Source organism: Artemia sp. Qi Xiang Cuo, chromosome 10 (genome assembly GCF_049724085.1).
Source record: "Artemia sp. Qi Xiang Cuo chromosome 10, ASM4972408v1, whole genome shotgun sequence".
NCBI lineage: Eukaryota > Metazoa > Arthropoda > Branchiopoda > Anostraca > Artemiidae > Artemia > Artemia sp. Qi Xiang Cuo.
This window is the reverse complement of record NC_142803.1, coordinates 1850654-1863686: the sequence shown is the minus strand read 5'-3', so window position 1 is coordinate 1863686 and position 13033 is coordinate 1850654. Positions and strand designations below refer to the sequence as shown.

The following is a 13033-nucleotide window of genomic DNA, read 5'->3' as shown; positions in this document are numbered from 1 at the left end:
CCCAAGGGCAAGCAAGTCCTAATGAAGGGACGTCATTAAATAATGGGAAGGGTAATATGTACCGTGAGTAAAATGTGATATATTTAAAATACAAAAAAATAAAATCTTTTTCTTTCTAAAGATAATTCCGACTTTCTCTAATTAAGTTTAAATCTAGTTTCAAAAAAAGAAAAGTTCTTAATCAGCAAAAAGAGAAATTGCATTTTAGCCTCAGCCAAACAACGACGGTATTCGGTTTTGAATTTCGCTAAGATAATTGGTAATAAGAAAAATGATAGATACACAGTTTCTCAGGAAGTTTTAAGTTATAAGAGCAGTGTCAATTTTTAAATCATAGAAATATTTAAAACAAATTATTGGATAGAGAGTTAGCATAATGAAGTCAGTTTGCGAACCTAATTACAAGGTAGCAGCCCCTCCAGAGGACTTGGGCCAATCGTGAAAAAGTTAGTAGAGCGCAGATGCTATATTTGTGTGATAAAGTGAAAAAAAAGTGTTTTTCGAGGCATTCGTAGATCACAATTATTATTATTGGCATTCAGGCATTGCAATTCAAATTATTATTATGCAGTCATTGTAGAGATTTGGTCATTATTGTAATCTCAGCCACTATTGTCGTCAGTTGAAGCGAAGCACTGTTGTACATCTAAAATGTAAGTCTTAATAAATCTATTGCTTTTCTATTTGTGTTCGTTTTATTTATGTATCTTTATCTAATCACACAGCAGGTAACTAGTTCGAATGTCTCCATCGGTAGCGCTCCCAGGAATCTGATTTCTACTTAACATTAGAGGTAATTGATTTCGAGATAACCCAGGGAAAAGAGATTACATTTATACAGTTACGTATTTTATTTTCTCGCGTTCAGCGAGTAGCGCGGTCGATCATTAATGCCACATATGGCACGGTCTTTAACGCCACAAGTGGCGCGGTGATAAATTTGGAGGAGAACCATAGCTGTCGTTGAAGCCCTCAACGGCACGAGATAAGCTATGACGGCTCAAATGGTGTGATCATAGACGATCCCGGTAGAACCTTTTGATTTTCTCATTATTTTTATAGCTTACTTAGTTTATCATATAGACTAAGAGAAATCCCCCCGGGAGAATTACAAATAGAAACAACAAATAAATCGACCTTGAAAAAGGGGTCATTGACCCGTTAGACTCGATCAATAATCCTTGAATAAATTACGTACGTACAGCTTTAGACTCAATTAAAGATGGCAGCACGTAGTGTAATCAGTGCCTTCTGACCCCTCCCTACTTACATATTAAGAAAATCTTATTTAGGCTTAGAGTTCTCTCAAATATGGTCCCAGGAATAGTCGAAAACACCTTTTTCGGATCAGCTTAAAACCTATATCCAAAGTTTTGCTTCCAGGAGGGCCACAAAAAAAAAAGAAAAGCAAAAAAATTGGCTCCTCCGATTTTGAAAAAGGTGAAAATTTTTTCTTATGGCTTGAAGCTTATAATTTTAGGCTCCTGGATCAGGGAGATCCGTTGCGATATGAATTCCAAAGAGACGTAGCTCGTCGACTTTCCTTATTAACGTCGACTTTAACTTGATTAATGAAGATGAAGTTGGGGTGTATATGTTGTACTTAGATCATCAAATTTTGTGTTCTCGATGACTTAAAACTTACCATCCAGGCATTAGACCACTTTTTAATTTCAAAAGCATCCGTCTGTAGGCAAAGAATGCTTCAAAATCTTCCTACAAATACGTATTAAAAAATCTATGTCTATTAAAAAACTAACAGAAATTAATAAAAAACTTTCGGAAAAAGATAAACAAATATATTGTAACTAAAACCTAGAATGAGCAAAAGTGAAGTCATTTATAATAGTTCCAACTGAAAAAGAAGAGGTAATACTATGAATGAATAAAGGAAACCCGCGACAAACATAAGTTACAAGGAATAATTATATCAAATCTAAAGATAACATACGTTGCTACGGGTGAATAAATGAATACTAATACGAAAAAAAACTGACCTGAATTATCAAGTCAAACTTAAAAGGAACAGATATTACCACAAATAAGAATTGGGCAGCCAGACTCATTTAATCTTCCAAAGACCAAAGTGTCACTTTTCCTTTAGAGAGAGCGACACAGTTCTAAAATAGATAGCTCTCTTGAGTTTCAATTATTATAGGGCTTGATTTCTGTTTGTTTATGGTTTAGTATGAAATTTATAAAAAGGTTTGAAAGTTTCTTCTAAGAAAAAATGGATTTTACAAACAGTTTGTGGTAACAAGCTGTAAGCAAGGAACAGTGCGGCCCAATAGTAACTGAAACTCTAAGAAACCGAGTCCTGATAAAAATAACTTGACTTAATTCCCATCCGTCCTTGGAGGTCACTTTGGGGCCTCTTCTTTACACCATTCTATTGATTTAAGTCCTGTATTCACTCTTATCTCCTGAGAGGTGGAGAAAATACTGTAGGATAAGGGACGAGAAGTTGTCCTTCCATCTCTTTGTGGGGGTGCCTTCTAGGTCAAAAACCAAGTACCCGGCCATCAAAAGTTATCTTCAGGATTAAGGCTATCTTGTTGTATGTGCCCTAGCCATCCAAGGTGCGGCAATTTTTTTTGTCGAGGATGGTTAGTTTGACCTTGAGTTTACGGAGAAGTTTGATGTTGGAAATTCTATCATGATAAGTGATACCATCAATACGTCAAGACAATTTTGTTTCGAAGGCAATAAGACGATACTTATCATCTTTTTTTAGAGCCCAGGAATCACAGGCTGTAATGGTGATAAGCGAGTTAAATAGCTTCACTTTAAGCGTTGCTGATAAGTTCTTGTTCCTGCAGATGGGCATCCGACTTTTAAAGTTGGAATTCTTAAGTGCCAGGTGTCTCTTTATATATTTGGAGTAGTTATTGTCGGAGGTGAGTAAACTGCAAAGTTAGGTAATTTCATAGACTCACTCTATATTAAGATGTTCAAAGTAGAGGCTGGAGTTTACCTGAAGATAAGGTTTACATGAGCAATGCATGACCCTCGTTTTCGAGGTGTTGAAGATCGTCCCAAAGAGGTTGGTTGTCGTGTGGACGATGTGAGTCCAGAATTAAATCACAAAGGGACCCAAAAATTAGAGCTATATCATCGGAATAGGCAAGTTTGTCCATCATTACCCCTCCTATGAGGGTACCAGATGGGGTATCAGTTACTGAAAGGACTGTAGTTAAAAAGAAATTGAAGGGCTCCGGTGACACTAAGCAACCTTTTAGAACACCGGTTGATGTTGCAAAGCTTTTGGTAAGTCCGTCCGAACTTCCTGTACATGTCCCTTATCATGGAGACTATATTAGCCGGAATTCCTAAGTGAAGAACAATTGGCCATAAACCTTCTCTCCAAACGAGGCCAAAGGCCTATTTGAAATCTATGAAGAGCTTGCAATATAAAGTGGGCTCGTTCGAGACAGTTTTCCATGAGCTGACGGGTTATGAAGATCTGATTGACTGTTGACCTATTTGGTTTAAAACCCACTTGGTATTCTGGAATGTTTGCTGATCCTATGGCTCGGATGCGCCATTGCATGGCTTTGTCATTATTTTAGCAGCATGGCTGGTCAGACTGATGGGTCTGTAGTTGTCAAAGAATGTTTGTAAGCCTTTCGCATGAAGAAGGACTATCGTGGTTTCACAGCATGGTGCGAAGAAGTGACCTACTTCCCAGGCAGGTGTGGTGACGTTATAATCTAGATCAACGAAGGGTTCACATTTAACTTTCAGAAGTAAAGGCTGTATTCCATCAGGACCAACAGCTTTGTTGGTCTTCAAGTCTCTGATGGCTACTTTAGTTTCAAAGCGAAAGGGAAGTGACTTAGACGGTAGCGATTAGGGGGAAACTAGATAGCACAGCTGGGTCAGGAACGATGATTGAATTTAATTCATTCTCCAAGTACTCTTTCCATCTAGATCGGATTCCATCTGTGAATTGTATATGGTTGCCATGTGCGTCAAGAAGGGAGCAAGTCCCAAGCTCCTTCTTCTTAGCAACTTCCCTAACTCGTGAGTCCCCTTTCTTAAAAGCCGTTTCACACTACTCACATATGTCTTTAAAAAAGGTGAGGTAAGCAGGACTTACTGCTTTCTTTACCACCCTTTTAAGTTGCTTTCATTGGCCTCTGGTTTCTCTATCAAGCTCGTTGGTGACGCTGTGGTTTTCGTCGCAGAAATGAACGATCTCGTCTATGATCCAGTGGTTCTCGTTTTCTTTCTGGACACCCAATGTGGAGAGAGCAACATCAGGGACAATTTGCATAGTGACAGTCACCAAGTTGTCAATGTCACTCTTATGCATTGGTGGGGGTAAGTTTGAAGTCAGCTTCAAAATATTATCAGATAGTGTGGTTATGTAGGCTTTTTGAGTTTCTTTGTCATTCAGGAGATCTACTCAAAATCTGGGGAGCCTCCTAGACGGATTTGAGGCTGTTTTAAGCCTATTCTGAAGTTAGAAATTACAAGGAAGTGGTCACTGTCAAAGTTACCACCTGAAAGCTTGACCGTATCAGCCACGGTTGACAAATCAAAGACTAGATGTAGTCAATGAGATTTTGAGTTTTTATCAGGGGTGTTACAAGTAGTTTTACTTTGGGGTCTGTGCTTAAAGATTGTACTCGTGATGACAAAAGTGCTGTTTCGGCAGAATTCTATTAGGTATTACCCTCTTTTCTTTAGTTTCCTGTGGCAAAATTTGTCTATCACATCTTCAAGGCCAACGGGGTCTTTGCCAGTATTGGTATAAAATTCACCAATGACAAACAGCACATTCTTTTTTTGGGGCAGAACCAATTAGACTTTTGAGGTGTAGATAGAAGGTTTCAGTCTCTCCATCGCCTCTACTAGAGCCAGGGGCATAAACTTGGATTACTGTCATATTGACAGGCGATCCTTTCAGGTGGATCATAATAAGTCGTTTGGATATGGGTGTTTCAGACATCAGAGATTTTCAAGTTCTCCTGGACAGAAGAAAGCCGACTCCCTGTCGATGTTTCCCATCATTATGTCAAGAGAGAATAAGGGTGGCGTTAGTATGTTTCTTTTCACCAGTGAATGGAAGGTGGGTTTCAGATAAACCACTAACTTCCTAAGTGTATCGATTTATCTCTCTCAGAAGTAAGAATTTTTTACTCTTGTTTAGCAAGGGTTCAGGTGTTGAGGGTACCAACTAAGAGGGTTGTTTTTGGTAATTCTTTGGCATCAGAGATTGGAGTTGTCATATTCACACGATTCACGGTCGTCACAACGTCGGTTGCCCTGGACACGGTAGTTCTTAACGTGTGGTCTTTTTCGGTTATCCCGGACACGGTAGCACTGGCTTTCATAATTAATCGTTTTTTCAAATACGTATATCAATAGGTTAAAAAGAGGTTTGTTGGCTGACTAGTAGACGGCGATAAGCCACTCCTCTCAGCATGGGTTGTTGTCTGTTTCCGGATCATTCGCCCTTTTGCAGTTGTCCTCCTGAAGAGGATCCTCCCACAATAGTATCCTGCAGTGCCATGCAATTTAACCCATTGCCGAAGGAAGGTTTACAGCTGATGGCATGTGTCCATACACTGATGGGCCCAGCTCAGTCTCGATCAGAGGGGCCTTCTTCCTCCTCCATGTGTATTTATGACCCCTGGGTGAGAGTGTCCCAGTTTCAATTATGGACCCCCAGGAGCTTGGTTCCCCTTGGTCCACGCAAGGTTTTCTTGGCTGATTAGTAGACAGCGGTTAGCCATTCCTCTCCGACAACTGGTAGGGGTCATTTTCCGTGTCTGGATCATCCGCCCTTTTGGAGTTGTCCTCCTGAAGAGGATCCTCCCAAAATGGTATCCTGCAGTACCATGCAATTTAACCCGCTGCTGGGAGAAGGCTTACAGCTGACGGGACGTGTCCACACACTGATGGTCCCAGCTCAGTCTTCATCAAAGGGGCCTCCTTCCTTCTCCACAAGCATTTATTACCCCGGGTGAGGGTGTCCCAGTTTCAATTATGGACCCCTGGAGCTAGGCTACCTTGGTCCACGGCTCCTATTTAGTGGAGGTACCCTAAATATCTGTAGGGCGTTCCTTTATCCTCCACCCGGGGGTACGCTGAGTTACCTGGGAGAGGCCCCAAAAAAGAGATAGATGCTTGTTTGAATTGAGCCAAGGGTCGCTATGTAACATAATGGAATGGAAAGGAATCAAATTTCAATGCTTATTCAAGATATACAAAACTCATCAAGTTTAATGTTACTCATCAAAAACTACGAACCTGAGAAAATTTGGCCAGTTTTTGAAAAAGGGGGAAGAAACACCCACCAAAAAATCAAGTGATCTTAATAAAATGCCCACCATCCGATTCAACATGTCAGAGAACCCCTCTGTAGAGGTTTTAACCTTCAATATACAAAAATGCAGAATTTTGCATTTTTTTCCAAAAGGAAGATCACGGATGTGTGTTTATTTATTTTTATTCCGGTTTGTTTTTCCAATGGGTGATCGTGTCGTGATCCCAGAACATTGGGAGATGGCTCATTTTATTTGAAATAAAAAGTTCTAGTGCCCTTTTTATGTGACCAAAATATTGAAGGGTAACTAGCCCCCTCCCACGCCTGCTTTTTCCCAAAGTCACCCGATAAAAATTTGTATTACCATTTTGTTTAGTATAGTCGTAAGATCTTATAAATATGTCTTTGAGAATTACTTGACTCTCCACAGCCCTCGAGGAAAGGGTTGAAAGCTGTGACCTCTGCCCACTGCTTACATATAGTATTGACTATTATGAAGTATGTGGATGTTTTTCGGGAGAGGCAATTTTTCTGGCGTGGGTCACGTTTGAGTATCTTTCTATTAAGGAATTTTTGCGGGGTAGAGAAATTTTTTTACGGAGGGGTGGCTGGATTTCCCGGTATTGTTAAAGAAAAGATCCGAATCTTAAAAAATGCACACTTTTTCAATTGAAAATAAGGAGTAACATTAAAACTTAAACGAAAAGAAATTATCACGGATGTGAGGGAGATATCCCCTACTCAATACCTCACTTTTCAGGCTGAATTTTTTTCGAACTTTAAAAAAGCATATTATTCTACTTAAACGGCCAATTTGCTTCAGAGGTCATTCTTAAATAATCGGAATAGTAAGTTAAACTTTAGCGTAAAGGGCAAGGTATTGAGGAGGGAAGAACCCTCCTCATATCCGTAATAATTTCTGTTCGTTTTTATTCGTTTTAAGTTTTAAAGTTGCTCCTTACCTTTAGCTGAACAAAATTGTTTTTTTTATTCAGTTCATTTGAAAGATTCGTTGGACGATCAAATGATGCCGCTAGTTTCATCGATCAATTCCCCTTACATTAAAGGGGAAACTCCAGTTTATACAAAGTAAAGCTTTCTTAGGACAACCTCTGATAAGAGGTCCCTCCTTAGGGCAGCTAATCACAGGAAAAAAGTTTTTCATTTGTATGTATGCCTTAAGATTGCTAATGGAAGTAATCAGTTCAAATAAGGCTATGGTAATTTACTCTGGTCAATATTGTGTTCTAGTAGAAATGTCTTAAGGACAAAACTTTTTTTGCTTATAAGCAATTTCAGTAGAAAAATCAAAGAATTTCAGCAAATTTTCATATACTATAGTGTGAGAGCCCTTAAACATAGGTCTAGTCGGAAGTCGGATAAAATTGGAACTATTAAGGAAATATTGCACATAAGGACAAAGAAAGGTTTGAGTAAACCCAGGAGAAGAGAAGTGCAAATTTTCTTATCGAAAATTTGCACTGAATGGAAATTCAGCAAAGCTCATCAGTAGAACAAAATAATAACCCTTCTAACAGTGGTATTTTCTATACCAAACTTACTTTTCCTTTATTTAAAAAACTTAAAAATATTCCTTGTAAAAGGCAACTGACTTGTCAATGCCCCAAAACTGAAATTTTTCTGTGAAATTTTTTTTTAGCTCAATATCTTTTGAATTGACCTACCCACCACAGTTTCTTCCTGTGTGTAATATACATTACAGAGACTTCTCAATTATTATAATCTAAAATCATTCTCTAAGAGAAATCTGAGGACTATCATAATTTGATTTGGTGAATGAATAAATCTGAAACCACTGAATCCAAAAATGTTGTGATTAAAAAGTTTGGGTATTTTGGGTGTGAAATACTTTATCTGAAAGAAATTAATTTTATCATTTGGATCCAATTACTTTGTGTTATATAACGAAGCTGCAATCTTTGTATTCCATCGAACAGTATCAGCATACTTTTTCCTTTAATAATAATTCAATTACTATCCATCGAATACCAGAAGGATTTTTTCTATTTGAAGGATCACTTGAAGGATCAAGTTTCTACAACAAAGCTTTTATAAAAACTACAACTTAAAACCCTTATCCGGGGGCTGTGGGGGGAGTATCATCCTCTTAGATATAATTTCTGGACCATTCAACTGGACCTTTCGTTTTTTTGCCCCAAACGCGTTTTTCAATCACATATCAAAATATCCAGTATATTTTTGATTATCTTTTTACTGTGTAATAGAAAAACTTATTCCTATTCGAACTGTTATTTATCGTCATGGCAGTGTGGCCCCATCTTAAAGATCGCTAATATATATAAAGCAAACGATTTCGTGACATTCCGAGAAAATGGCACTTTTATGGGAAAAGCATTTTTTTATACTCCCCCTCCCCCCACCCTATCTCATTAAAGCATATTATTCAAAACACTGAAAATTTTTACTAGCTTAATCTGACCTACTATTCTACTAAAGTCTACTTACTTTAAACTCTCAAATTTTGTACCCTTTATTGGAGAACTTGACTGTGTTATAGTGTATAACGGACTAACACTAATAAAAATGGAGAGACGGTCTGTTGCTCGTATTAAGGTTAAGCTGCCCATACTTCACAAGAATTATAATCATCGGATACTAGAATATCAAATTCTCAAGTATTGCCAAACTGCCAAAACTGGAATTGTTCTTTTAGCCCTATTGTAGAACTTTAGTTAATAACAGTTTTTCATCAGCTTTAGGTCGCAATTAAAATTACTTTGTACAGATCCCAAAACTGATATCCGAGGAATTTTATGGTTTGCTTGCTTTTCCTTCATGGGTAAGGGGTTCTTCTGAAAAGAAATCTGAAGGTGAAATCATAGCCGTTTATATTTTAAATCCTGCATTGAAGGAAAAGAACAAAGGAATGTAGAAAAAGAAAGCTATGCTCAGACACGTAATCTTTTTCAAATCTGGGAGTCAAAACTGAAACGTGTGTTTTTTATAAGTGGTGGTATCAGAAATAATAGATTTCATTTGACGTTCATAATCACTAGTGTCCATAATTACAATAGTATTGTCTTTATCTGCACTGGTGATAGTAAAGTCTTTATCCTTTTTCAATTCAAAAGTATTTCAATATAATTTTTCGTGTTGTCTTTTCAATTTTTTTTTATTATGGTTATGGTGACGATGATGGTGGATGGTGGATAATTTTGAATTTATAAATTGTACCTTGATTTTTTGGATCTATTTCTAATAAAAAGCAAGCTTTTAGAACTTATTGATATTTTAAATGTTGGATTTATTTAGTTTTCCTGGGATCCTTTGAAAATAGTTCTTGTACACATGTTTGAAGAAGTGCTATTGAATATTTATGATCTATGTTTCGTTTTCAATTCCTCGATGTACGGGTGTTACCGGTCCCGAACTCCCCCTCGCCCCTGCTTTCTTAGATGTAGACAGTTTCATCAAAAGTGAACTTTTCATTGTTTACCTGATAAGATTACAATTTCATAGTTTGGGCCTGTTTATTTGACGGGCCTGTTGATTTGTATCATTACGGAGCTAATTATAACCTAACCAAAAATATATAACCCTTTTGCCTGAGCATTTCCGAAAATCCCTGGGGGAAAGGGTTTTACGTGGGAGAATCGCTCTATGGAGGAATTTTTCGTGGAAGGAATTTTCCATTGAGGGGAGGTGGATTTCCTGGGATTATTTGGAAAATAATAAGAAATAAAATAAAAAAAATAACTTTTATTCTACTGAAAGTAAGGAGCAACATTAAAACTTAAAGCAAACATAAATTATTCAGTATATAAGGGGGTATATGCCCTCCTGTATACCCCGCTCTTCACGCTAAAGTTTGAACTTTTGTCCCAATTTTATTTGGGATTAGTCGCCCAAATACCTAGGAGTAGTTGTCGTACCAATTAAGTGAAAAACCAGTTTAAAAAGTAAGTTGTATAGTTATTTTTAAGTAAAGTGGATTTTAGAGGGGTTGTTCTTGAGCCTGAAATAAAACTATTCTGACGTGACCTTGAAATAGCTTGCTTAAAAATGAGACTAGTTATTCTTCTGATTTTGTTTTTCAGAAAGTTTTAGTTCTAAACAACCCGTTTCAGACAGATCTCTAATTGTTGGAAAATTTTCCTTATTTTTTTTTTAAACGCCAGCTTTAACTATTACCCATTTAAAAATACAGATTAGAATTTACCATTAAGTTGAAATTTGGCGAAGGTTAAAGTTCATATCTTGGTTATGTCTTGCTCTTATTCGAGCTCAAGGGGAAAGCAAAGGGGAAGTCTTTATTACCCCCTTTACAAGAAACTCTTGACAAAGTGCATCAAAATGCAGGAAATGTAATGTTAGTTCTTTACATACATACATGTTGGCTAGAAGTGGGGAGATTCTTTGAGAGTGGGTTGAACGGCTAGCCGGACAAGTGTGGCCTAAGACACAACTGTATTGTGTTTGTATTCTTCTATTTTCCAGCACTTTAAACTTTAAGCTTTAAACTCTCATCCAAGGAATTTTTGCTGTTTGCTTGACTTCTTGCATCATCATAAAACGACTATCCTGAAAAGACAATTTTTTGAGAAATTAAAGCCTCTGAATTCAGACTTGTCTGTTTCACTTTTACCTGGGATTATTTATTGGAAGAAAAGAACAAGAGAATGTAAATCCAAAAATACTGCTGAGATGTGTAATTTTATGCACTTTTATAAAGTAACATTTTTTAGCCAAATTAGAGATCTACTTTAAACCCTAGTGACTGCTGAAATAGAGTTTCCTAGGGTAAAGTCGTTTTTCAAATGTTAAGAAATACATACAGACAGTAAAGAATTAGTAAGTTCCACACAAGTAAGATAATCCCTAGGTCAAAAAATTTTGTGCCTGGACCCCTGTTAGAAAACCAAAACAACAAATAGATAAAATACAGAGTGATGTATCATTCAGAAATACATGTTTTCTAGCTTAAAAAAAAAAAAAAATTAAACTTTGATCTTACCACCAGAAAAATATTTTTAGTACCCATTTTTAAATTATCGCCAGAAGTAGAGGGTTAAAAAGTAGTAGCCTCCATCTTAACTCGTGATGATTTATGTTAATTCTATTATATGTAATCCAAACTATATTTTGAACGTTGAATCTTAAATTATATTGATTTGGTTATATAATTTATTAATCACATTCTTTTATTTTTTATTCCTCTATATACATTGCCACTGACGGTTGAAAATATATCCCCCCCTTTACTGCCAAAAAAACCTGGGGCTTTATTCCCAAAATATTAAGTAATAATAGTAGATACTTCATGTATGTACAAATGAACATGCCTATGCTTTAAATACTTCTTATGGGTCATATTTAATGTAATTTACCTCTCTTAAAACCTCTAGCTTAGGATGGAAAATTAGAATGTTGGGGCAAATTCCAATAGCTGATCAAACTGATTTAGGCATCTCGTTATGGCATTTGTAATATTTGTAAAAATCCTGTATACTTTTTAAACGTAGATTCTAGCTGAGTAAAGATTTCTTTTAAAATGCAGAAGTGTTCACTACAAAATAATACCCGAAAATGATAAATAGCTTTTTCTCTACTGATCTGATTCAAAACTCATCAGTATTCGCATCATATCATAATTTTCCACTGCCAAAACTCCGAAATCGGCTACTGATAGAATTATTGTGTTAGGGTTATTTGCAATTGGGTTGGTATATTTTGTAGGGGAATGGAAAAATTTGGTCGATTAAAAGAATATTTTCTTCGGAAATTCTTATCGATACATATCAGTTGATAAGAGTAATGTGAAAGACGAATTTTGGGAATATCTAAACTGGACAAATCCCTTTAGCAGGACTGAACTATTGAAATCTGCACCTTAAATGATTATGATGATTGTATTTAGTCACGTGTTTGATATTTAGTGCTGTCATCGACTGGTCTGTTTTGTACTTGTTTTGGTCTTTGTTGGCATTTTCAAAAATAAACTGTTATTATTATTTTTAATACAGATTCTTATAGCTATTACAGATGTTACAGAATTTGATATTATAGATCTACAACAATGGTATTACAAACTATAGATCTAGAGATGTGTAAATATATATATATATATATATATATATATATATATATATATATATATATATATATATATATATATATATATATATATATATATATATATATATATATATATATATATATATATATATATATATATATATATATATATATATATATATATATATATATATATATATATATATATATATATATATATATATATATATATATATTATATAAGTTTGCACATGCACTTTCAAGGTCAATTGATTTGTTGGTGTTCTTCCAGGAAAATTGTCTCCGGGCGAAGTTTATTAATGTCTGATGGATGATGTCAAGGTCGATTGATTTGTTGGTGTTCGTCCAGGAGAATTGTCTCCGGGCGAAGTTTATTAAGGTCTGATGGATGATGTCAAGGTCGATTGATTTTTTGGTGTTAGTCCTGGAGAATTGTCTCGGGACGAAGTTTGCACATGCATATTAACGGTGGGGAGAATGTTTTGATCTTAGAGATGAAGATATTAACGCGGGAAAGGGTTTCTTAGGAATTTCAAATGTGACAGGGCAGGGATGACAAAACAAAAGGAACACGCAGAAATTACGTTTAGAGATTATTTGGGCGAAACCGTTCTGAGACATTTTAGAAGATGATTTAAGTGGAACCGTTTGAGGTATTTTAGAAGATGATTTTAGAAGATG

At 36.1% G+C, this 13033-nt stretch overlaps 1 protein-coding gene across 1 annotated transcript in view; it reads right to left on the bottom strand.

The window, feature by feature from the left end:
- Window positions 1-8835, bottom strand: part of LOC148947349 (uncharacterized) — a 41857-nt gene extending 33022 nt beyond the window's left edge. The window contains exon 1 of the mRNA XM_089095220.1: window positions 8762-8835. Coding sequence (XP_088951346.1) covers window position 8762 — 1 coding nt within the window. The 5' untranslated portion in view covers window positions 8763-8835. The remainder of the gene's footprint in view (window positions 1-8761) is intronic.
- Between the last annotated feature and the right edge of the window lie 4198 nt (window positions 8836-13033).